The sequence below is a fragment of the Orycteropus afer genome, unplaced genomic scaffold, assembly GCF_000298275.1.
Source record: "Orycteropus afer afer isolate SDZICR_OR568_19922 unplaced genomic scaffold, OryAfe1.0 scaffold00004, whole genome shotgun sequence".
NCBI lineage: Eukaryota > Metazoa > Chordata > Mammalia > Tubulidentata > Orycteropodidae > Orycteropus > Orycteropus afer.
The window spans coordinates 27,741,670-27,769,560 of NW_006921591.1; the positions used below are offsets into that span (position 1 = coordinate 27,741,670).

Here is a 27,891-nt window from a genome sequence, read left to right on the forward strand (position 1 = left end):
AAGGTTTTCCCTGGCCAATTCTTTCAGAAGTGGACAGCCTTTTCCTTCTTCCTAGTCTGTCTCAGTCTATAAACTGGGCTGTTACCTATGCACCAGGTGCATCTCGCTGGGTTTTAAACACCAGAGGCTCAGCCTCAAAACTCACGACAAGATGTGATAGGGGCCTTTAAATATTGGGAAGTCTTCTCGTGTATGAAATGTTGTGTATACTTATATCACTTCAGAAATTAGAACACTCATTTGTAAGGGCAAGTGGCAGAGAGACCACTTTTAATTTTTCATTAGATAATATTCTACCCAAAGTTTCCAGTTCCAGTTCTGGAGGATTCTGCCTTAATGCCACTAGCAGCATCAGAACCAGACCAGTCTTTCAGGAGTAAGCAGTAAGTCTACACTTTGAAGATATGTTCTTAGCACAACTGAATGAAACTGAGAAAAGAGGAGGAAGTTTCTATACTGAGGGATTTCAACCCTACAGCTGGGTGCCACTAAATAATTGTAATGTGGGAAAAGACAAAATACCCGAACCAATTACTGGGGACATGAAAGAATGCCCAGGAAAAAGGAAACATATTTAGCAAAAGACAGATATCAACCCGTTGCCATAATATAGTATTCAACTGAGACAAATGGGAGGCAGATTGGAGGCCATCTCAGCTCATCCCATGCAGCTCTTATGTGTAAGCAGCAGTGTTCATCATATTTCTGTAGCAAACTTATAATTTTTCAGTGTTTCCATAGTTCTTTGAATACTACTAGTTAGAGAGGAGGAAGTCATAAAATTCTAATTAAGGAATCCATTCTAATCAGTTGATAAGTTTCTCTACTTTGTGGACTGCTGTGACTGACTTGATCACTCTCTAGCTCAAAGTATGCTGAGTTTATAGAGACATCTTTTGCTTAGCATCCATTGTGGATGCTTATTCATTGGCTGTGTTTAAATAAAACAAATCATCCTATATCTATGGTCAACACTATCTCATTTATTTTTTAGAACTTACTGCAATTGATATTTCCAGACATATCTTCACAAAGTAAGCCAGATATGACATTACCCATACTTGTAGATCATCTTCTTTGTAACAATGGCATATGTGTATTTATGTGTATATGCATATTACTAAAATGACTTTTTAATTGACTGTTCACTGTTCTCTAACACTACAATATAAGACCCATGAAGACGAAGACACTGATTGCCTTGTTCACCACTATTTGCCAATGACTTTGTACAACATTGTGCTATGACACATCCTTAATAAATATTTACCATATGTGAATGACCGTATGAATGAATGATATAGTAAAATTATCCCAAGAAAATTTTTGCAGGGTATAATTTTAACAGTGAAAGAAGAGTTAATAATTATTTCTAGTAAACATTCATATTAAAACAATTATATGCCAGGGAATGTGTCAAATACAGAAATGAGCTGTACACTTAGGGGGAAGTACTAATTAGATAAAGGACAGTAGAGCTCCCAGACTTGGGGCCATGGCCGGGAGGGCTACAAATCACTAGATGGAAGGGCTCACCCTGATTAATATTGGTAGCCAGATGGTTATAAGCTACAGCCTTGCAATTAGCAGAGCTGCTTACTAAGTATTGCCCTTTTTCATATAAGCCATTAGTATCTAGCCACCTTCTGTATATCAAGTAAACACGATGAGTCTGTGAACTTCATCTTCTGCTTCAATTAAGTTGTCATTAAATGCTTCTGTGTTTGAGCAAAGATAATGTTGATGAGAAAACCTCATTACTGAGGACAAATAAATAGATAGCCTTGGGGCTAAGACTGTCACAACAAACTGTCTGGCTAAGCAGAGTTCAAGTTCCAGAAGACAGAAATAGGATGAGCCATTCCACTTTATGGGAAACTGTAAAATGTAGTCATATGAACATCAAGGTATCAAGAAAAGATCACGAGCATTTCCTCTTATGTTTGGTAGTCACTTGAATGTCTTCTTTGGTGAAATGTCTGCTCATTTCCTCTACCCATTTTCTAATTGGATTATTTGTCCTTTTGTTGTTGAAGATTGAAGTTTTCCATAAATTTTAGGGATTAGTTCATTGTCTGATATGGAATTGCCAATTACACACCCCACCCCACCCCCAGTCTGTAGGTTCTCTTTTTACTCTTTTGGAAAATTATTTTTTATGTGCATAAATGTTTAATTTTTATGAGGTATCAGTCATCTAGTTTGTCTTCTGCTATTTGTATATTTTTAGTTTTGTTTGATAGTGTATTTGTGCTATGTATTAGGGCCCTTAAGTTTGCCCCTGTTTTTTTTTTTTTCCTTTGATGATCTTTATGGTTTTAGGTTTTACATCTAGGTCTTTGATCCATCTTGAGTTAGTTTTGAATATAGTGAGAAATACGGGTTCTACTTCATTTTTCTGCAAATGGATATCCAGTTTTCTCAGCACCATTTGCTAAAGAAATTATCTCTTCCCCCATTTAATGGGTTTTGGTGATTTGTCAAAGATTAGCTGTCTGTAGGTGGATGGATTTACTTCTGGGTTCTCAATTCTGTCCCATTAGTCTATGTGTCTGTCATTGTACCAATACTAGATTCTTTTGACTACTATGGCTGTATAGTAGGTTTTGAGATCAGGGAGTGTAAAGTCTCTAACTTTGTTATTCTTTAGTAGTGCTTTCCTCATCTGGGCTCTCTTTTCTTTCCATATAAATGTGGTGATCAGCTATTTTTCCATATCTTTATAGAATTATCATGGACTCTGGATTGAGATTACATTATATCTGCAGATTGTTTTGGGTAGTGTTGTCATTTTCACCATATTAAGTCTTCATATCCGTGAGCATATTATATTCCTTGGAAGGAAGGTTGGGCAATCCTACTTCCATAGTGATACTGCCTCGGAAACCCAAGGAGGGGTTGCTATGAGTCGGGGCCGACTCGACGGCACATAACAACAACAACAACAACAACATTATATTCCTCCACTTATGTAGGCCTTTTTTCCACTTTTTGTAGTGGAGAGATATCTTGCAACCTCAGAATTAATAGCAAAGTTCAAAACACAAAACAACAAATACTGGCAAGGATATGGAGAGACCAGAACACTCATTCACTGCTGGTGGGATTGTAAAATGGTACAACCACTTTGAAAAATGGTACAAAGCTTCATTAAAGAGTTGGAAATAGAAATACCATATGAACCAGTAAACTCACTGCTAGGTATATATTCTAGAGAAATAAGAGCTGTGACACAAATCTATATATGCAAACTCATGTTCATCACAGCATTATTCACAATTATTCACAATAGCAGAAAGAGGGAAACAAACTAAGTGCCCATCAATGAATAAATGGATAAATAAATTATAGTATATATGCACAGGAAATACTATGCAACATTAAAAAATAATGATTAATCTGTGAAATATCTCATAACACGAATGAACACAGATGACATCATACTGAGTGAAATTATTTAATTACTAAAGGACAAATATTGTAGGATACCAAGGAAAGTTTTACCCACAGAAAGAATCATTCTTTGAAGGTTACCAATGGTGGGAGGGGATAGGAGGGTAAACCACTAACTGGAGTATAGACACATATTAACTTAGGTGAAGGGAAAGGCATTATACCATAAGCAGGAGATCAGCACAAAATCATCAAGACAAAGGAAGACACCATGAGGAGCACAAGATTTAAAGGCAACAAAAGTGAATACTATTGCATACACAATCCTGAAATAATAGTAATAATAGTTTGCATGCAGATCCATAGAAAGACATGCAAGCTGAAAATGAGTGGGAAAGTGAATGGTATCACAACCATTAATATATATAGTTTTGATGGAGGATATTTCTACATATGTATCTATATGTACTACAATATATCCATGAATGTAGTAGAGCATACAGGGGGCAAAGTTATGAAAACTTTTTAATCATAAACAACATTTTAAAGGAATGAGTCACTGGGCATGGGGTTCAGAACCATAGTCTTAGGATATACTAAGGTCAATTGGTATAACAGAGTCCACAAAGACAACGTTTGGCATCCTATTTCGGTAGATAGTGACTGGATTCTTAAAAGCTCCTGAGCAGCAATCTAAGGGGAAACTGTTGGTTTTTACCTATCTAGAGGAATGAAGAGTGAAGAAAATCAAAGATGCAAGGAAATAATTAGTCCAAAGGACTAATGGACCATATGAATCCCAGCCTCTACAACCCTGAACCCAAAAGAACTAGATAGTGCCTGTCTAGTACTTCTGATTATTCCAAAAGGGATCACAATAGGAGGTCCTAGTTAGAATAAAAAATCAAAATCATAAAAGAGACCAAGCTTACAGGTATGGCAGAGACTGGGACAACTGCTGAGACTATGGCCTTGTGATGCCCTTCAGACCAGGAACTGAACTCATCCTCATGGCTCAACTTTCATCCAAACAATGGACAAGCCAATAAAGTGAACAGAATACCAGAAAGGTATGCACTCATTAGATCAAGCAACCATAGGAGACCAAAAGGGCAGAATTTGCCTAGAGATAAAGCTAAGAAGGCAGGAAGAGATAGGAAGGAAGGGAAATGGTAAACATAGGGAGGACGTGGGAAGAATGCTGTTACACTGTAGAGATTGCAATGAATGTCCCAAAACAAAATGTGCATGTATTGTTGAATGGAAAACCAATTTGCTCTGTAAACTTTCACCCAAATCACAAGTTTAAATATATATATATATATATATATATATATATATATATATCAAGGAAAGTTTGGAAATATTTATAGGAAAAGATCTCTTCTGTATCTTCATCTTTTTCAGGTCTTTGTGATGGTACAGAGACATTTAATTAATTTATTTATTATATTACTTTTCTTTCTCTGCCTCTTTCAAAAAATGGAATAGAGGGAACTATATTTTCTTGTTCTAGCATAGGAATCCACTAGCCATACATATCATAACTTCCCTTTCTCTTTTATTTTCTACTTTAAAAATTATCTAGTATAATTCATTTTGTTTTCATTTTAATTCAGGAAGCCTTTAAACTTAGTACTCTATGCTGATGGGAGTCTGTGTGGGCTGCAAACAGTTAACACCCTTGGTTTCTGTTTTGGTTACCTGGTACCATTCAAACAAGAATATACCACAAATTGGATGGCCTTAACATACAGGAGTTTATTCTCTTACAGTTCAGGAAGCTAAAAGTCTGAATTCAAACTGCCAGGTGCTAGGGCCTAGGTGAAAGCCCCTTGACCTTGGGTTTCAACTCTGCCCTTGCTCCCAGCCTACTGAAGCTAGAGGCATCTCTTCACTCAGGCAGCTACTGGCTGTTAAGGCTAACAAGCCCAAGGTCGATGAATAAAATGACACAGTCCCCAAGTGACCAAACAACACAGCAGGCCATTAATTCAAGTCCATTGTAAGTTCCAAGGTGGACTGAGCATGGCAGGCTGCTGAACAATGAAACAGCTACATGCAGGGTCCCAGCATGTCATAAACTAAAGACCATTCCCAAAGCTGCTTCTTGCATATGGGAAGCAGACCACATACCCAACGTAGCTACTTATCTGCTGCAATAGATTCTGCCATGGAGTTAATCACCAATCTCATCATGGGGATTATCTGCATTCAGCTGCCCAGCCACTCAACCAGGCCCAGCCAAGTTGACACACAAAGGTAACCACCACAGTTACCAACTGAAAAATTGGAGGTTTGTGTCTACCCAGAGACACCTCGGAAGAAAGGCCTGGCAGTTGACGTCTGAAGAAATCACAGCCAATGAAATCTCTATGGAGCACAGTAATATTTTGACACACATGAGCTTGCCTTGAGTCAGAATTGCCACCATGACAATTGGTACTCTGTGCCATTACTAAGCTTGAACCTGGAGATACGGCATCACCCTCCAGGAGCTGATAGGTGCTGCTTGAAGGGGTGGTGGTGGTGGTGGTTAAAGAGGCAATTACAATGAAATATGGTACATATTCAGGATATTGGAACTGCACAGAGAAGAGGGTTAGTATGGGTAAGAAAGACGAGGTATCCTAGAAGCTTGGTTTTGAAAAATCAATAGGATTTGGCAAAGCAAAAAGGACTCCCTAATCAGAGGCAAGAAACAGGAGGAAAGTCAGAGGTATATGGCTCCTTGTGTAGCTTAGGATGGATAACAGAGGTCACAGGACTGATGAAAGATAAAACAGCATTCTGGTCAGGGATAGAGTTTGAGATTTATCCTGAAGGTGATAGGAAATACCTACCACTAGAGCTGTGCTTAATTTTTATAACATGGATATTTGAACTGAACATTCAAATCATGTAGTAGGTAAATGACACCTCACCCTTATTCACAAATGTCAACCAACTTTCCATCCACTCCTTCACCAAACCAGTTGCCATTGAGTCAACCCCACCTCATGGCAACCCCATAGGTGTCAGAGCACAATTGTGCTCCATTCGCTTTTCACTGACTGATTTTTTTTAGAATTGAATCACAAGATCTTTCTGACAAAATGCTTCTGGGTGGACTAGCCATCAAGTGTGTTAAAAATTTGTACCATCCAGGGACTCCTATTTGTCCCTGTTGTTGTAGATGCTGACTCAAGGTGATCTAATGTGTGCAGACTTGAACTGTTCCACAGGGTTTTCAAGGTTGTAACCTTTTGGAAGCAGATCACCAGTCTTGTAACCTGCCTCTGGGTGAATGCCAAACTACAATGTTTCAGTTAACAGTCAAAAATATTAACCATTTGCACCATCCAGGGACCTCTATCTTTCCCTAGTATATGGAAAATTCAGGCATATTCACCTCATGTGCTGATCAAGGAATTTTAGGATCCAGGTTATCTTGAAATATGAGTCAAGCTTTATGGTTAGAAATGGTTTAACCTGTGATTGATAGCCATGTGCACAAACGATTCCTGCCAACTGGCTGTGGAGATTTGACTGGTCTGATGCTCAATCAATCAGTGAGCATTTGGAGAGGGCAAGATGTTGCCCTGTTGATGCTGTGGGGAGATACTAAAACATGGCTCAGAGTCTGACCCCCAGGAACTTGCAATCTTATTGGGAAGATGAGACTTACATAGATAGATTGTTAATTAATAGTGCAAGATAGTAAATAATACCTTCTAAATGAATACTTCAAGGAGCTCTGGTAGTGTAGTGCCTAAGGCATGTGACTACTATCCAGAAGATTTGTGGTTCAAACCCACCAGCCACTCCATGGAAGGAGGACTGGGCAATCTACTTCTACAAAGATTTATCACCTTGGAAACCCATGAGTTTCCTATGAGTCAGAATCGACTCGATGACAGTGAGGATTTTTCTTTTTTTTAATGAGTACTTCAGACAGTGGATGTTACAAAAATTTAGAAGGAGAAATCAGTGTACACTGATTTTGTCAAAGAAAATCTGCTTTGATCATTTTCTGGTTTATTCACTTATTCATTTATTCATTTATTTATTTGACATATCTTAAATGACCTGCACTGTGATTGATGACTGTGATTGAAAGCCAAAAAAGATATGTTCTTTATATCTGCACGTTAGGACTAAAAGCAGGATTTATGGGGTGGAGAGGTAGGATATGGAAAATGGGACAGCTGGTGGAGCACAGGCTAGGAAGGGAGGCAGCAGTCAGTAAAATGGAGGATCATGTAAAGGGATCATGTAATTGAGAATCAGTAAAACTTGGAGGATCATGAATACATTATTAGTGTAGCTGGAGAACTGTATAGGAATATTGGGAAATAAGATTAGGAGAACAAGTGAAAACTTCATTACAGATGGCATAGAATGTCATGCTAAGGAATTTGAACTTTCTTCTCTGGGCTTCATGAGTCTTTGAAGGGATATTTGCTGTGAGGTTAGTTATCACTGTGTTCTTCAGATCATTCAGTCTAGCCAGGTGTCCTATACAAGAAAGAGGCAGAAATCTTGGAAAAGAGGAAGACCTTCACAAAAATTCCACGATGTAGTGATAAGACATAGAATAAATGTGTGAGAGAATGTGAAGGAATATGTTAATTTAATTGACTTTATTTAGAGAAGTGTTAACAGAATTGGAAAATTGATGGATTCATGGCATCCAAGAAAAACAGAACTAGATTCTACTGCAATATAATGGTACTGGCAATTGTAATATGCTCTTTTATCATATGATTGACATTTTAAGACTGCCTTTTTCAATTATTTATCTATTCCCCACTTTGTTCTCAGAAAAATTGAAACTACCTTTGAACTGGTGATGGTAGGTATGACAGGACATAGAAAAACAGCAGAATTGGGTTTTCTGGTCAAGATAAAGCCTAGAAACTTCCAAGTCTGGCCAGGCCATTTTTTCTCTATTTTAGAGATCAGGAAACAGGCTTAGAAAGAATAAGAATACAGTTTAACTTACTGAAAATTACAAGAGGTGGAACTTTGCAGAAGAAGTAACAGATAAATTAGGGAAATTTTGTAGCAGGTATTTTCCGGTGTTTGAAATGAAGAATTTGGGGACTCAGCCTGGCTTAGTTGTATCTCTCTATGAGTGTGTGCATGTGTGGCTCTAATGGCATCTTTTGGTCATGGCTAATGCTCCAGAGTCCAGGGAGAGCCACTCAATTTCAAAAGTTCATTAACACCTTGCATTTCAGATTATGATTTTCCTTCCCTTGATCTTCAAACCATAAACTGAAATAAGCTGAAATGCAAAGATCTATTAGGAATTTGACTGAGGACTTTCAAAGAGAGAAAGAGAGAAGAAAAAGAGGGAAAGAGATTAATTTATACAAACCTCTGAAACCTAGCATTTTATTCCTTTAACACAGTGGTTATTAACCAGGGGTGATTTTGTCTCCCAGGGGGTCTTTGGCAATGTATGGACAGACTGTTGGCCTTTGGGAGGGGAAGTTTTTACCAGCACTTAGTAGCTATAACCAGGAATGTTGCAATATGTACTAGACAGGATGTGTAGGACAGGAAAGCTTCCCTCAACAAAGCAGTATCTGGTGGAATATGTCAACCCCAAACATTGAGTTTAATAATTCAGGACATTACTTAGCTCTGGTGGTATAGTGCCTAAGGCATTTGACTGCTAACCAGAAGTATGGCGGTTCAAACCCAACAACCACTCCTTGGAAGAAAGACTGGGCAATCTACGTCCATAGAGATACTGCCTTGGAAACCCAAGGAGGGTTTGCTGTGAGTCGTTATTGACTCGGCAGTAGTGAGTTTTTTTTTTTTTTTTTTTTTCCCCTCTAAGCTTAGTTTCATCAGCTGTGAACTACAAATTACTGTGAAGAGCACATTACAAAAAGTATAAAAAACATGTATTAGATGTTCTTTAACTGTTTTATGTTTTATTTTGAAAAGGAAAATAGAGTGAATAACAATTAGCTAAAATTGGAAGGTCAGGTCTGAGTAGGCATTCTGAGAAACAGAAGCCAAATCTTACTTGAATCATTTTTAGAAGTGAGAAGATCTGAAGATGGACAGAACCAAAGACTGAATTCAGTGTGGTTAAAAGCAAAGTTGCCTAATGGAAATTTAGAATGGTGCAGCCACTTTGTAAAATAGTTTTCAGTTCCTCAAAAGCTTAAATATGGAGTTAATTGTGTGACCCAGCAATTTCACACCCAGGTATATACTCCAGATAGTTGAGAATATATCCATGTAAAATTGTATACAAGAATGTTCGTTGCAGCACTATTCATGTTATCCAAAAAGTGAAGCAAACCAAACATCCATTAACTAATGAATAGATAATCAAAATGTAGTGTACCTATACATATCAACATTGAAAATAAAGTTCTGACAGATTGTACAACATGGATGAATATTATGCTAGTAAAAGAAGGGAAGGCAGTCAAGAAAAAAAAAAAGCCACATATTGTACAATTCTGTTTTATAGAAAATATCCAAAATAGGTAAATCTATAGAAACATAAGTGGATTACTGGTTACCTAGGGCTAGGGTAAGATGTAGGGGCAGAGGAGTGTGTGTGTGTATGGATTAGATAAAACACAAGCTAAATAGTATAAAATTTATTTTTCAGATGATGAAAATATTATATTATTGCTTGTGCTGATAGTTACACAACAATGTAAATAAATAAAAATTATTGAGTTTTATATTTTAAATAGGTGAATTGTATGGTATGTGAATTATATTCCAATAAACTTGTGATAAAATGAAATAATAGATATAAGAGCAACATTGTATTAAACATCAGATAACAGAACTTTACAGAGGTACTTTGCCATCAATCAACATGATTCTGAAAACAAGGCAAACTGGGTTTGGAGCTCGGTTACAAGTGAGCTGTGTTTCAAAAGTGTACGTACAAGTTTAGTTACAAATATAGAAACTCTCTTTTTGTTGTTTCTTGATCCACAAAATGTTTTAAGTTTTGAATTAGTTCCTAAGTGAGCACAGAGAAGACTACTTAGCCCTTTCTGCAAAATCCCTTCATACTGATGTCCTGGCTTGAATTCTAAGATGGGGAGCAGCCACTTTAAGCAGGGAAGGCATGTGAAGATAACAAATTGCCTTATACTTTATCTCACTTTAAACAGCTTTGTCAGGGCTTTTTTTTTAAATTTTTCTTCTTTTTTAATATTATAAAGATTGTACATTTTCTTTTTAGAAATTTTTGTAATCCTAGAAGTATATATAACAAAAAAACTAAACTAATTTTTGATTCTATCATTTGGTATCAAAAGTGTTAATGTTTCAGTATTTCTCTTTATGTTTATTTATTTTTAAATGCATTTTATTGAAGTATAATTTATGTACAGTGAAATACACAAAACTAAAGTGACATGGGTGAATGCATTTTTTTGCAGTGTTCGCTCCCCTAGTAGCCAACAAAGAAAGTTTCCTTCCATGTATAACCTTTCCTTGACTTTTTACAATAATGAATTAATACTATATTTCTCCTTCTGTGATTGACTTATTTCACTCAGCATAATGTCCTCCAAGCTCATCCATGTTAGGCAGTGTTTTGCAGATTTTACGTTATTCTTTACTGTTGCATAGTATTCCATTTTGTGTATGTACCATAGTTTGGTTATCTATTCTTCTGTTGATAGGACATAGATTGTTTCCATCTTTTTGCTATTGTAAATAGTGGTGCAATGAACATGGGTGTGCATATATCTGTTCTTATCCCGGCTTTCACTTATTTAGGATATATACCTAGTCATGGGATTTCTAGGTCAAATAGTATCTCCAATTCCAGCTTTCTAAGGAATCGCCATACTGCTTTCCACAACGGTTGTACCATTTTACAGTCCCACCAGCAGTGTATGAGTGTCCCAAACTCTCCACAACCTCGCCAGCATTTGTTATTTTTTGTCTTGTTGAACTTTGCCATTAGTGCTGGGGTAAGATGGTATCTCATTGTTGTTTTGATTTGCATCTCTGTGATGCCAATGATTGTGAGCATTTCTTCATGAATTGCTGGCCACCTGAATATCCTCTTTGGTGAAGTGTTTATTCATGTCTTCTGCCCATTTTTTAATTGGATCGTTATTTTTTTGTTGTTGTTGAGTTGTTGGAGTTTTCTATAAATCATAGAGATAAGTCCCTTGTCAGATATGTAATTATCAACAAGTGTGAATTTGTTGCTGTCATTTTGTTATGTGCTTTCTCCTGGTGTTCATTTCTTTGTTCCATATAATTTTCTGTGCTGAGTTCATTTTGTTTATGAATTGTGTTATCACTTCCTTCATTGCTATTGTGTAAGCGTTTGCTAAAAATTTGTGCTGGTCTTCTTTTTTATTTTGATATGAAGGTTTATCATTTTTCTTTGAGGTTACCTTGTGATTTATAATTTTCCTCCCAAGCTTAGAATAGGCTGTTTTATCTTGTAGTTGTCTTAACTTCCCTATCATTTAGAAGTTCTATAACTACACTATTATGGTGTAGTAAACTACCTGATATGGCTTTTCTAACCTTAAGTCTTTGTGAACTCCGTGGTGGAATTTGCTGTGAGCAACTGAGAAGCTCCTGATTGTAAAAGTTAGCCACCTGGTGTATTTCAGCTGAGAGTGGCACAGAGCAATGTTCTGGGAAGTTTGCTCTCTCTCAGGTGCTTAGAATTCTGATGTTATGATTGGTTAGTTTGGCCACTCTGCCAGGCTCTAAAGGAGGCCTCCTAGAGGCAAAAGAAGTCTCTCTGACTGCTGGATGAGAAAGACATGCTGCTGAGATAAGTGCGCTCCTGAGAGACATGCACTGCTGAGAAAGAGACACTGAGAGACACACGTTATTGAAAGAGACACCAAGAGACATACATTGCTGGGAGAGTGGCTGAGAGAGACTGTTGACTGAGAGATGGCAGGCTGAGAGAGACTGAGTGTTTTTCCTGAGCTTGAATTGTAGCCTGGTACTTCCCTAATAAACCTCATAATCTGTGAGTTCTATATGGTCACTGCAGTGAATTATCAAATCCAGCAGAAAGGTGGTGAGTGCTGTGGGAGGAACAGTTGGTGTCAGGGTTGGTGAAAGGGCTGGAGGGAGGCAGCATGTCTGGCCTTGCAGGAATAGGACTTGGGCTACTGATGGTGAGTCTGTCTTCCTCTTATGGTGTTAGAGGAAGTCAGAAGATGTGGCCTCCCAGCCTCTTTGGCAACTAATTTTTTTCCCTCTTTTTGGTTTACACTGGTCCTCGTTGTCAATTGATATCTCTGGTTCCCTGTTTACAATAGTGTAGGCTTACTTACTTTGGATACTTCTATAACTGGGTTGGTTTCTGGGTTCTGTCATCATGTGTGTTAATGGTCAGTTGTTGTTTGCTGTTGTTGCTTCTCTGTCCAAAGGACTCCCTTTTACATCTCCTGTAAAGCTGGTCTGGTTTCAACAAATTCCCTTAATTTCTGCTTATTTGCAAATGTCCAAATTTCACCATCATATCTGAGGTATGATATCTGAGGGACAATATTGCTGGGTATATAAGTCTTGGTAGGAAAGTTTTCTCTTTCAGTGTTTTATATATATCATCTCATTGTCTTCTCCCCTACATGTTTTCTGCCAAGAAATCTGAGCTTAGTCTTATTGGTTACCCCATGTAGGTAACTTTTTCCTTTTACCCATGCTGCTTTCAGGATTCTTTCTGTGTCTTTGGATATGGTGAGTTTGGCGATGACATATGTTGGTGATGTTATTTTGAGGTCGATCCTGTTTGGCATTCGTTGGACTTCTTGAATGGATATATTCTCATCTTTCATCATACCAGGACAATTCTCTTCCACCAAATTTTTGACAATTTTTACTGTGGTTTTGTCTCTTCCTGTTCTGGAATTCCTATTACATGTAGGTTATTCCTTTTGATAGTATCCCACATGAACTGTAGGTTTTCTTCATTTTGTTTTGATCTTTTTTCTGATTGATCCCTTTCCAAAGAAGTATTGAGGTATTTGCATTCAATTTCACTAATTCTATCTTCCATTGATTCAGTTCTACTCCTTTGCCCATTCAATGTGTTATCTATTTCTGAAAATTTAATTTTAATCTTCTGGACTTCTGTCTGTAGATTTTGTACATTGCCACTTTTTCATTTATTTTGTCATTTTGTCCTTGCATTGTCTTTCAAAATTGTTCTAGGCTTTTCTCTGTGTTTTCCTTCATTTTGTCAGTGTTTTCCTTGATCTGTTTCTTTTCTCAATTCTTTGAATATACCTAAATATAATTCTTTTGAATTCCTTATCAGGGAGTTCCAGTGCTGCATATTCTTCAGGGATGTGTTTTGAGTCTGTATCCTGGTCCCTTGTTTCTCCTGCTTTATCTTGCTTCTTTGTTTGGACTGCAATGCTCTATTGTCTCTGAAGCATTGTGATGTTTTTGTGTTTATATTTAATTGGTAAGTGTATGTTGGAGTGACTTGCCCACAATTTTTGTTTTCTTTGGATTTTATCTACGTAAGCAGGGTACTATGCTGTGCTCCTCTATTTGCTAGTTGGCAACACTTATACACTCACCACCTGTCTCCTTTCCCATTGTCTACCTCCCATATGTCCCTGCCATCCTTGGAAAATGGAGCCTATTCTTAGGTCCCTGAAATCAGAATGAGAATTCTGCCACTTTACAATCTGAAATGCCCACCACATGTATACATTCAAAATGGCTGTGCCCTCAGTCACTTTAAATAGCCAAAATGGCAGCCACTTATAAATCTTTAAAATGGCTGCACCCTCAGTCACTTTAATTATGCAATATTGCTACCGCTTGTAAGCAATCAAAATGGCTGCACCCTCTGGACAGCCAGAAGTCCACAGCTCAAGTTGTCTCCCTCCTAGCTTTTTCTCTTCCTCATCATAGGCCACCAGCACAGTTGTCTCTGCAGCTCTGAGCCACCAGGGCTGATCTTTAGGTCAATTCCCAGGTCCCAGGACCACTTGGAAATATTCAGGCTGTTGGTCCCATCAGAGTAGCTGACAGTCCACTGCTCTGACCGTCTCCGTACTCATTGTTTTCATTCAATTTTTTTGACTAGTTGGTCTCTAATCCACTTCTGCATACTTCCTTTTAAAACTCAGGGCTCCAGGATAGTCTTCTGTAGCTCTGTAAATTGGTTTCTCTTTTCTTTGTTGAAGAGGGTCTGTGTAGCTTATCTGCCTATTGTGCCATCTTACTGGAAATTCCCCACTTTGTGTTAATTTTTAATAAAATTAGAATCACAAAATACATACTATTTTGAAGAAACAGCTTCATTTATCAGGATACATTCTTGTATACTATTTTTTGAAGTACTACATTATATCCTATACTGTGACTGTACCATGTTTGATTAGCTAAGTTTCTACTTTTGGAAATAAGGTAGTTGTGAATTTTTGATATTGTAAACAATACTGTTATGAACTCTCTTTGCCTTTCATCTTGGCTGTAACTATGTTATTATTTTAGGATTGATTATTCAGAATAAAATTTCTGAGAAATGAGGTATGAAAATTTTTAGGGCTTTTGATTATTATTGGCATGTGGTCTCAAGGAAAGAATGTTCAAACTTCAAACTAACTCTCATTGAATCAGATACAACTTATAGCGACCCCTCCTTGGGTTTCCAAGGCAGTATCACTACAGAAGTAGATTGCCCAACCTTCCTTCTGAGGAGTGGCTGGTGGGTTTGAACCAGCAGCCTTCTGGTTAGCAGTCAAGTGCCTTAGACACTATGCTACCAGAGCTCCTTGTTCAAACTTAGGACATCAATACTGTTTTTCTTTCTTTCTTTTTTGTTTGTTTGCCTTTGTGCTAATCTGGGAGAAAACAAATATTGTCAGACATATTTTTAATGTTTTAAAGTTTGTTTGCCATCATCCAACTATCTTTCCACAATCTACTTCTCACTTTTTAAGCCTCAGTTCTAAAAAAAGAAAAATCCAGGTGCTTCGTGTCCAAATTGTTGTCTAGTTGATTCTAACGCATGGCAATCACATGTGTATAAGAGTACAAATACTTCATAAGGATTTCACTGACTGATTTTCTGCAAGTAGATCACTAAGCCCACCTTCTGAAGTATCTCTGTGTAGAGGCTAATCTCCAACCTTTCACTTAGCAGCCCAGCAAGTTAACTATTTATATTACCCAGGGACACCTAAGGAGCTCTGGTGATGTGGTGCCTGAAGCATTTGACTACTAACCAGAAGGTTGGTGGTTCAAACCACCACCCAGTCCATGGAAGGAAGACTGGGCAATCTACTTCTGTAAAGATTTGCCACCTCAGAAACCCAAAGGGAGTTGGAATCAACTTGATGGCAGTGAGTTTTTATTTTTTGGGAGGACACCTAGTGCCCTGGTAGGAGCTCTGGTGGCATAGTGCCTAAGGCATTTGACAGCTAACCAGAAGTCTGGCAGTTCAAACCCACTAGCCACTCCTCGGAAGGAAAATTGGGCAATCTACTTCCGTAGTGATACTGCCTCAGACACCCAAGGATGGGTTGCTATGAGTCAGATACAACTCGACAGCAGTGAGGTTTTTTTGTTTGTTTGTTTGTTTGGTGCTCTGGTGGTGTAGTGCCTAATGCATTTGATTGCTAACCAGAAGGCTGACAGTTCAAACCCACCAGCCACCCCTTGGAAGGAAAGCCACCAGCAATCTACTTCTGTAGAGATACTGCCTTGGAAACCTAAGGAAGGGGTCACTATGAATGAATGGACTTGACAGCAGTGAGTTAGGTTTTTGTTTGGTTTTAGTGCCTCAAAGGCCTTAAATCTCATTAACACCTGGAGGCATTTCCCATCGAGGTCTTACTAGCCTCAAAGTTATTTCCTTTGCCTTTCTGTTCTCCCCATGGAAAATATCTATTCTTCTATAGTTGTTTATCCAAGTGCAGTGTTGGAAAGAAAGCAATCTGATGGAACTGATTCTCCATAATTTGTGAATAATTAATAACACTTCAATCTGTACCCTTAAATGAGTGTTCTTAATAACTAAACCCTAGGGAATCTCTAGGGCTATTATTTTGTGTTCATTAATAGAATAAAGTGGAAAAGTGTACTCATGGACAAAGTGAAGTTTGTGGAGGCAAGCACACCATTTCACTTGCTTTGGAATCTATTCTTGGTCATCTCTCCTAAATTCATCTTGTTTTTCCTAGCTTCTTTCCTCCCTCTTCTGAAAAGTTTATTGGCGTTTTTCTCAAACCTGGCTGCACAATTTGATCCCTGTGGATCTTTTTAAATTCTAAGGCCTGGGCCCACCCTCAGAATTTGATTTAATTGACCTGGTGTGAGACCCAAGGGTCTGTACTATTAAAAGCTGCCCAGGTGATTCTTTTGTCATTAGTATCAAGAACCATTGTTCTAATAATTTCCCTGTAAAGATCTAAAACTTTCACAATGCTCCCCCTGCAGGGACTAGGGACTATGTAGGATAAAGATAAAACCAGAAGGAAAACCAGACTGAAAAAACAATGCAAAGCAAAATAAACAGCCAAGCCAACATTCCTTAGATAACTTTAAAGAAAGGAAGACTTGGAGAGTGATGTAGAAGAGGCTAGGACTCAACACAGACTGTCATTGAGCACATCTCTTCTCTGGGTGTCCGTGTCATCTGTGAAAGGAGTAGATGATCAAATAAGACACTCCCTGTGACCCTTGTAGTTTCTTCCTTATTTTATCACCAGTGCCTAACTGGATACCTAGCCCTTAAGGAATACTGAGACATTATATGTTGAATAAGTAGGTTACTGGCTCCTTTCTAACCAGAACAGTCTATAATGTTTGTGTGCAAATGTAGTCTCACATACTATGTAGATGTATGTACATGAGCATTTAAATGAAAGTAAAATGACTTGAGAAACTGCAGCTCTTTTGTCCCCCAAATGCCCCTGACAGAAGTGGTATGTTTATCATCAGGAAACACCTGACACAGCCTCTCCTTTGTTAACAGAGTCTCTGTGGCCAGGACTTGAGCCTTGGCCTTATCAGAGGAAAACTGCCTTTGGGAGGAAGCTAGGCCACAAAGCTAAGACACCTTGAATTCTTCCCCCTCCAAATGAAGCAGAAGTTTGGGGCTTCTAGGGACTGGCAGGGAAGGTCTGGCTGAAGACACATGGGGCCTTTTAAGCTGGGGAGTTCTCAGTAAATGAGGCTTGGTTGCTGGTACGAATGCAGGTGGGCCAAGGGTTGGGGCTGTACTTCTCTGAAGGACGCTTGTTGGCTGTCTGGTGGCTCAGAGGTAGCAACTCTTCTGTCCCTGCTCTTAAAGCCCAGCACAACTTCCACTTATTTTTTAGTGTTTTCTTCCAGCTGAGTTTCTTAGAGACTGCTCCAAGAGGCTCCACCCAGTCTGGCCTATTTTACCTCTTAAAATAGCTCTTAATCCATCCTTTGCTTGCTATTTGCACTGCTACCATTTTGGCTGAAACCCTTATCATTTTGGCAGTCTGAGGCCTGTGCAAGCAATAGGCACTACAGTTTTCCTGGCAGCCTTTACACGCTCAAGCCCCCTGCACTTTAGGCCAGATAAGTCTTTGAATATCACCTCCTTTGAGGTTATTTCAGTGCCAAAGACACCTCATATACTTGCTTAATTGAAAGTGTGATTTTCTTCCCTGGTTGCACATTTTTAAAAATGTACATACATAAGGCCCTATCCCCAGAGAATCTGATACAAGTAGTCTGGGAATTTTGAACATACTCTGCAGAATCATTTGTCAAAGGGTATTGTTAAAACCCCTTCCTCAGCCTGCCATGTGAGCTTGCTGGGTAATTCCTCTTTTCACATGTCTTCTTACTGTTTTCTCCTTCCATTCCACGTTTCTTTGTAAGGGCTATGCCCTCTCCTGCAATTTTTGCTCTTTGAGTAGTGAACTCTTGCTCATTTTTCGGAACATGTCTCAACTCTGGCATGGGCTTCTATTTTGCTGTTTCCTGAATATTACAGTTTTGCTGTTATTATTTCCTTCTCTGTCTACCTCATTAATCTGAACTCAAAACACTGTATTTTAATCTTCTTTCTACTGTCAATTCCATTTAAATATGAACTATCCCAGGATAGAGACCATGTAACGTTAATACCATAGTCTGAAGTTCCAGGACTACTATGATGATATTCTAGTTTAGCTATAGTACTCACATGTGCTATTTCCACAATGACATATGAGTACAATCTTTGACTCGATTTTGCAGAGGAGGAAACAGAGACAGTAAGAGTTCAAGCCACTGAACCCATAGCAGAGCACAATAAATGTCTTTTGGACAAAGAAATGTATGGCTATGTGCTCTTTGTCACATCCAAATCTTTCTGAACTCATTGGTAAATACCACTGTTGCCTTCTGCAAGCTCTTTACACTGACAAAGCTTTAACAGATCATAAAGTTTTAGGTGGAAATAGTTGTACCCTCATAACTATTTCCTAATACTCTTTCCTCAATGTATCAAAAGCACAGTGTGTGAAAATGACCTTTGAGCTGGAAAAAGAGGAAATGCATTAACTTTTAGTAAGCACCCACTCCTCAGAAGGAAGATTGGGCAATCTACTTCCCTAGTGATATTGCCTTGGAAACCCAAAGAGGGGCCGCTATGAGTCGGATCAGACTTGAGGGCAGTGAGTTTTTCTTTTCTTTTTCTTTTTCTTTTTTTTTTAGAAGCACCCACTGTATTCAGTAGTGCCTTAGGAATTTTTCATACCTGATGTCAGCTGATCCCTGCAGTGATGATATAAAATAAGGACTATTAAAGATGATAAAATTGAAGCTCAGTGAAAATAGACAACTTATCCAGTATAACTAGTTATACCTAAAAAGGCAGGAATTGAACTAGTCTGCTATTTTTCTACAACAGGGGTCTTCCTCTGCCCAGCAGATCACTGTCATCTAGCTTCCCCCACCTACTTTTGTCTTCAAAAAAGAGTTTACTTTTAACTCTAAAATCTCTATCAGCTATTCACAGAAAGGCATATGAAATTTAAAATTGCCTATAATCACTACCCAGAGATAAAACCATTGGTGTTATTTTTAGGTTAGCTTATCCGCTTTTTTTCTTTGCATTTGTGTATACATCAATGGGTCAGTTAAAATATTATGTACTTTTATTTGTAGTGCAACTAGAATTTTGTGTCTGTCCTTTTATCTTTAAGCCAGACTTAACAGAAGTAGTTTAGCACTTTTGAAAGGGTAAATAAATAAATATAAGCATTAAAGATGCAAAGGAAGAGAGACAGAGGTTTGGCTTAAGCAGACTGAGCAGTGGGTACAGGCTGAGACTTCATGTAGACCACAGCAGGAAACTGAATGCTGAGTTCTGCAAACCTCCTGGAATCAATCATCCCGACGCTCTCCCTTCCTGTTTCTTTTACAGGCAGCAACTTGAATGATGGCTTGTGGCATTCAGTTAGCATCAATGCCAGAAGGAACCACATCACTCTCACTCTAGATAATGATGCAACCTCCCCAGCTCAGGACACTACCCCCATGCAGATTTATTCGGGAAACAGCTACTACTTTGGAGGTAAATTCCTCAGCCATTGAGATTGAAAATGAAGCGGCATGAGGGGTAGGTGTGGGGTGACAATGTAATGGACATTTATTTCACTGTGATGATACTTGCTTTGTAAATTAGACCATTCTCCCAACACACACCCGTGAACGCACACACACACATAGAGACACCCACACCCAATCCCAAAATAGTGAGAAGTAAGTTCTCTCACAGCTGTGAAAATATAAATTATCTAGGCCAGTGCTGGGGAAGGAAAGAATTTTAACTCTAAGGCCTGATGTTACATAACACATCCAAAGGAGATTTTTGTAGCCATGCCAAGCTCTCTGATCACATTTGAAAGGAGAAACTCAGCTGAAAACTTGGGTGAACTGTATCAAACATCAGCAGTACCTGCGAGAGGAAATATCCAGGTGGGAAAAACCCAGCACACTCAGCCATCAGGCTACCCCTTAACCTTTGGCTTTCTTTAATCCTGTGTCCCTTCCCTCCCCACATCCCTGGAGGCCGTGCCCAGGAAGTGAGGCAGCTAGAAACAGAGAGGAGATGGAAGAGCTTATAGCTCCACATGGAGCAGCCATTAGGCACCCCATCCTTCCCACTGTTATGTAAATCCTAGAAATCTTTCTGGGAGCTCTGGTGGTGTAATGCCTAACACATTTGACTGCTAACCAGAAGGCTGGAGGTTCAAACCCACCAGCCACTCCTCTGAAGGATTGTGGGGCAATCTACTTCCATAGTGATACTGCCTCAGAAACCCAAGGAGGGGTTTCTATAAGTTGGATCTGACTCCACAACAGTGAGTTGGGTTTTTTGATTTAGAGATCTTTCCTATGGCAAAAAGCACTATGGCAATGTGATGCCAATAAAAAAAAAAAAAAAAAAAACATTTGATATTTTCTACTTTTTCACAGATGCATATATATTGTTACTTAGTCCTTTCAAGGTATTTTTCATTAAAAATTCAAGGAAGTTTTCATTAAAAATTGAGTATCTAGTTCCTTATGTGGTTGTTTGTATTATAGAAATAATCTCTAAAGAGTATTTAACCTCAGTAGCTGTTTGACCTTGAGGAAGACACTTATTGTCCATCCCTAAACTTTCTTTTCAAGAACATGGGGAAATCAGCTTCCTTAACAGGAATAAGAGGAAATGAATTGCGGGGAGAGTGAAGTGAGAACAAGGGTTTTAAATGTTGAGCACAGTGCCTCCTTCTTGGTAGGGACAAACAGGTTTCTGCTCTTGCATGGGGTGGGGCTTATCTGCAGCTGTCAATTCTTTCTGTGCTAAGAAACTGAACAGTAATATTGTGCAAAATTATGCAGTGCAGTCTCTTAGAGAATTTACAAATTATGTCTTTCATACCAATGACACAATATAAACTGTACAATATAAAAGAGCTTTCCCAGATTCAGTGCACCTATTAGAATCTTCTGAAAGGTAAGCAGAATGGAAGGATAAATTTCTGCTTTGATTGTAGGGCCTCAGGAAAGGCCTTTGTCTTTTACCTGAAATCTTTTCCACATGCGCAGTGATAACAAGTTCATTTAAGGAAGGAATATATTTCCATTCTCTATAAATATTTTATGTGTCTTACATAATCTAATTCACACAGAAACTTTGGAAGCAGGCAATATTACCCCCATTTCATACGTGATGACTGTCATTTGCTGAGATACAATAATCTCTGCAAGGCCATAGAGCTAATAGGAAGTGTTGTTGTTGTTGTTGTTATGTGCCGTCAAGTTGTCTCCGACTCATAGCGACCCCTCCTTGGGTTTCCTAGGCAATATCTCTATGGAAGTAGATTGCCCAGTCTTCCTTCCGAGGAGTGGCTGGTGGGTTTGAACCGCCAACCTTCTGGTAAAGCTAGGATTCAAACCCAGATATTTGTTCTCCATGGACACTAGTGAAAACAAAGGTATGATAGCGAAAGCAGTGAAAAGGCTAAGAAGGAGGAATCTTGGGCCCCCAAAGGTAAAGCTGGCTGATTGTGTAATTTTGGATTGTAGACAATATTTCACCAATGTAGAGAGAAAAACAGTCTGGAATTTATTTCTGGGGAAAATGAATGATTTGGAAGATCTGATTAATTGTGATAACAATAAGCATTTGAAATGCCTTAGAGGCAAAATGGCCCCTTTCCCTAATTGAAGAGGTGTTCTCTTGCACTGATTTAAGAATCGAAGATTTATGTTTAGGTTTAGGAATCGAAGATTTATGTGTATTTTGAACAGTGTTTAACCGAATGCCCCACACATAGATTGTAAACTTAAGGAAGGTGAAAAATGAGTTTCAGTAATAATAGCCAACTTACATAAATTCTCTGTACAGCTCAATTAGAAGTTGTAACATCTCTCTTCATTTTATAGTGTGCCTGTGAGCTGTTAACCAGCTGCCGTGCTTCGGCCCAGCAGTGACTATCTATTAGCGATGGCTAAAATAATTCCCAATTATTTATGGGTTATTGCCATGTTTTCAAGCTTGCATTCCCATATGTTCTGAACCTATTAAAACAATCAGGATGGATTTTGTACTGAGCACATAGCTATGCTGCTCTGAACCTATCTTAATGAGAAGTATCGCCTGGGTCACAAGCTAGGCTAAATTAGCGTAATGCACTTTTTAAAAAGAACGTTCTTTTAAAAGGTATTGTTATAACCTTTCACACAAGCTATTATAGTCCTATAACTGAGTGAGTTTAAACCCTGGGTTCCCTTAGAGTCTGGATTTGCATTGTACATCACATCAAAATTCTGAGTACGTTCCTGTGTGTGCCTTTCTCAGGAACTAAGCCTGTTAATGCTAACAATTAACCAGACAATTATGCTGCTGCTGTCCTTAGCTAAAGCATAATTTCCTTTGAACATGTAATTCAGAACTGAATTGTGCATTTAGACGTGTGTTTCAACAGAATCAGAATTCTAAAGTAGTTAAAATATATTGCTACTTTCATTTAAGTGAGGCGTACTATGAAAGAATGGCTAATAGCTTACCAATAGAAATAATAATAAAAAAAAAGTTATGAAGGTTGATATTGGTATTCCTTTTAACACACATTTTTTCCCCAATACAGTGATTGAATATGCCCCCTTTTGTACCAATTCTGTGCCCTCTCTGAGAATCTTAGAATTTACAAGAAAATTGTGACTATTGCTGTGAATGAAAAAGCACCAAAATAATTAGACCTCAAGGTTTTCCATCAATAGATCACCAAAGCAATGACTTACCATTTCAGTATTCGTCTTCATCTTTTTTTCTCTATCCCACAGGGTGCCCTGACAATCTCACCGATTCCCAATGTTTAAATCCTACTAAGGCTTTCCAAGGCTGCATGCGGCTCATCTTTATTGATAACCAGCCCAAGGACCTCATTTCAGTTCAGCAAGGTTCCCTGGGGAATTTTAGTAATTTACACATTGATCTGTGTAGCATCAAAGACAGGTAATAATTGTCTCTTCTCTGTTCTCTCACCCCTTTCCCATTCTCACTGTTCTAAATATGAGTTTATTTAAGCAAAATTCTAATCCATCAACATTAGCTACATTAGACATAATAGAGTTGCCTAATGGAAAATATTTCTGAAAGGATTTGAGGCCTCGAGAAAAATGGTTTAAATTAGTGTAGTCTCTCTTCATAGTGACTTGAAGTAAATGGGATATGCAAATTAAATCAAAATACAAATTTGTGAAAAGATTAAAATTTTATGCATAAACATTTGATTAGTTTTAAGTTAGGAGTAAAGCAAAAAGGAAGGAGGAATTCCTTCCTTCCTAAACTAATTCATTCTTCACTGTGATGGGTTTCCTTTCTAGCACTGGGAAAGGAGCAATAGCCCCTGTGGGAGTCCTACAAAAGGAGTTCTGGCAGAGTCCAGTGGCTGCAGTTGCTCCCCAGGTGTGACTAAGCTTTGCCACCTACCCTACACACATTGCTTCTTTAGCATAGAGGAGACCAGATGCTGTTTAGAGACAATCAGCAATTTTACTGTGAAGCTGGGGATCTAGAAATCTCAGTATCTTTATTTCTCCTAAGATCTGGCTTCTCTTATGGTAGAATATCCTAGATTCAAAGACTGCCCCTCCACTCACCCCTTGCAGAGAATCAGATTCCATCCTGAATTTTCAAGGTTTCCTATTTTGTCTATGTTTTTCTCTAGATCCTATATACTTCATCCTTCCAAACATGGGTGAATAATGTATCAAGTACTTGCCTTTGTTTTTGTGATTTGGGGTCTCTGCCCAAGTTTTATCAGGAAATAAATTAGTCATTATAATAGAGTGAGATAAATAAGAAGAAGTGTACCTTCATTTCTGGGACACCTGGCAATAACTTAGTCTGGCCTCAGGAGAATGAGGTGAAGATGTTCAGGGAGTGGTGTTGAGCTGAATCTTAAAGAAGGCATAAGCAGGTTTGGTAGAGGTGGGAGTGTCAGTGTGGGGAGAGCTGGCAGTAAAAAGCATGCCAGAATGCATAGAAGTTGGAGAGAGCATAGCTTATAGCATGCAATAGTTCAGTTGACAGCATTTTTAGTCTAAGAGATACATAAAATAATTGTATGTTTTACAATGGACAATGGTATCTTAGATTCAATAAAATATAGCTCAGTAGGGATTATAGATCAGTGTTGTGGCATCCATTTTCATAAATGTGGCTAGAGATATGGGCCAGCACCAGTGAGAAGAACCATGGTTGCCAATGGAATTGGGCTCCATGCTTTGGGTGAGAAGTCAGGGAGGAAGGTGGTCAGATCTTCCTAGTACTCAAGAAGAAGTATGAAGGACAGAAAAGGGAGACATTTCAGATCTAGAGAGGTGCCTATCCCAGTCCAGAGGAACAATGATGAGAAAACAAAAATGCCTCTACTGAGCATGACAGAAATTAACTATGCAGTACATATTCACTGCTAATGCTCAGAATGACCGATATAATTTGGTAGAATTTTACTTGCCTGCTTCTATGTTAGTATCACTACACATAGTATCATCAACAAATTAAAAAGACTTCCTGGATCTTCTTCATTTTTTTTTTCCTCTCCTATTCAACCACCTGGCAAAGTGTGTAATAAAATGTGTGCTTCCTTAAAATGTGCAAAATGTGCTAATTTAGAGAACCTAGAATAAACGACATGGAATTGTTTCCACCCCTATAGTCTTTATTAATGGTGAGGGAAAAGTGTATGATTTCATCAGGTGGCAAAGTATGTGGATCAATAGAAGGAACATTTGTCAATAGGAATCTCTTATTTTCTAATCAAGGAAGTTCTCATTACTTCAATTACGTGGAAGTCATTGCCATTTACACTACATCATTACTTTTGTATAATCATCCTCTATATAATTGTATCACATACAGTTTTGTTTTAATTAATTGTATTATAAGGGATTGTGTTAATTTAGTGGGTAAATTGTACCTTTTTCTTGATTTACCAAATAATGTCCCCAACAGGAGGAAAAACTGTGGAAAAAAAGCTTTGCTTGATTGTTTTTTAAACTTATGTTTACCATTTTTGGGAGAATAGCAGGGACTGGAAGTGCAGGTAGTTTAAGAGTTTTGAGTTTTATTTTAAATGTGCTAGTCAACTAGAGTTGGATTTCAGGTCAAGTAAAAAATCTTCATCTCTAAGGAGTTTGTCACTATGGTGGGGAGAAAAATTTAGTAATGATTTTCTTTGTGATGTTGTTGCTGTTAGCTGACGTTGAGTTGACTCTTAATTCATGGTGACCCCACACACAACAGAAAGAAATGCTACCTGGTCCTGCACCATCCCCATGATTGGTTGGATCAGACCGTTGTGATCCATTGAGTTTTCTTTGGCTGATTTTTGGCAGTAGATCACTAGGCCTTTCTTTCTAGTCTACCTTAGTCTGGAAGCTCTGCTTAAACCTGTTCAGCATCACCACAACACACATCTCCAGTGACAGATGGATGGCTGCTATTGCATGAGTGGCATTGTCCAGGAATCAAACCCACATGGAATGTGAGAATTCTACCACTGAACACCAATGTCTCCTTGTGATAGTGTCTGGAAACCATTTGGATGACAGCTTACTATCTGTCCATAGTCTGTTCTTACTTCCAACTTCGCTCAATGGACTCAGGCCTCCTTCCTGGACACGTAGTGAATGTCCCACCTAACATCACCCTTTTCTCCCTCAAAGTTGTTATACTCAGCTATAAAGTAGGTCCCAATCCTCCTTGCCTCCCATCCTCACTAGCTCCTAATGGGAGTTTTATATATTTAAATAGCCTGAGAGCTAGTCAAAGGAAGATGGGGCAATCTACTTCTGTGAAAATTTACTGCCCCCGAAGCCCAATGGGGATCACTATGAGTTGATCTGAACTGAAAATAGTAACATCATCTTTCCTTCTACATCACTAAGGGGGTGGGGATGCCTTTATAATGGACTTACTGGTCAAAAAATATTGTCTACAACCTTCTATAAAGATTGATAGGAAATTATTTTATTTGGACTCTTGGTACCCAGCAATGTATTGTGTGGTCATACACCCACTCCCTGAGGTCCCTTTATCATAAAGTATGATTTGGGAAATGGTCTTCAGAGATCATCCAGCTCTGGTTTTGCACTGGAGGAAATCTTGTAGAGGATGGCAAAGCAGGCATGGGAGTAGGAATTGCTGCTCCCAGGGTCTTGTCTATTGTATCCATTGGCAACTCTTTGCTCTAATCCTTTCTAAAAATACATGTTAGATGTTGCAGTGCTTTAATGGAATACAGAATGCTGCTTTCAATTTCATGCAATCAAATAAATTATAAAATGTGGCTTCTCCCTTCAAAACCACTTTTCTCCTTTCCAACACACTGTCTTTTATGAAAAGCATCTGCTAATTTCTATAGTCAAGATTCTTTTCTTTTTGGTCCAGGTTTTGGGGTGTTGTCAATACCAAGAGATGGAAAGTATTATGTTGGATAACCTCCCATAAACAGACTCAAACTAAAACCATCCCTCTATGTGTGGGACTTTGTTAAAAATAGTGGTTATAATAGATATAAAAAAAAATTGCAGGGTAATACATATGTTTTAGTTTTTCTCTGAAATTGAAAGCCTTTGGGATGGGTGCCAGAAAAGCCACTGTAAGTGCAATGCCCACACAATCTGTGCTTCTAACTCTAAAGTGAGAAATATTGCAATATGATGTTATTCCTTCACTCATGGGATAGAGTCAAAATCAAAACAAGATTACTTCTATTTTTCATTTATCATTTTTGTTTATATTTTATGAAGCAAAAGGAAAGGTTATACTTTATATAACAGTTAATAAGCAAGCATTTTGTAAATATTATTTCATTCACTTCTCCATTGGTCCTGCGTCGTATGCAAGTCATTCTTGAAGTGTGGTCTGCAGGCCACCAGCATCAGAATCAACAAGACACTTGATATAAATGCCAATTCTTGGGCCCAACTCAGATCCACAACTTCAGAAATTCTGAAGGGATGAGGGAAGGAGCCTCTGGGTGATACAAGAGGTTAACCTTCTCTGCTGCTGACCTGAAAGTTGGAGCTTTGAGTAAACCGATAGGTTCCTCCAAAGAAAAATCTTGGATTCTGTCTCTGAAAAAGCAGCCATTGAAAATGCAATGGAGCACAGTTCTACTTTGCCATACATGAGGTCACTATGAATTGGAATCATCTCAATAGCAAATGGGGAGTGGGGGGAATGAGGGCAATCTGAATTTCAACAAGTTTCCCATGCTTACATCTGAGAGCCAGTGATTTGTTATATTTTCTCCATAAAACCACTAAGGCTTAGGAACATACAGTAAGCTACCATTTGGTAGAGCTGGGGCTCAAATATTTATGTATATATACATACATTTCATCACCTGTCTATCAGTTTGCCAAAGGGACAAGGAGGCCACATCTTCTGACCTCCTCTAACCCCATAAGAGGAAGACAGAATCACCATCAGTAGCCCAAGGCCTATTCCTGCAAGGCCAGACATGCTGCCTCCCTCCAGCCCTTTCA

General features: G+C 38.4%; 1 protein-coding gene across 1 annotated transcript in view; it reads left to right on the top strand.

The window, feature by feature from the left end:
- Window positions 1-27,891, top strand: part of CNTNAP5 (contactin associated protein family member 5) — a 1,495,600-nt gene that overhangs the window by 643,971 nt on the left and 823,738 nt on the right. The window contains exons 9-10 of the mRNA XM_042780525.1: window positions 19,763-19,912; window positions 23,176-23,347. Coding sequence (XP_042636459.1) covers window positions 19,763-19,912; window positions 23,176-23,347 — 322 coding nt within the window. The remainder of the gene's footprint in view (window positions 1-19,762; window positions 19,913-23,175; window positions 23,348-27,891) is intronic.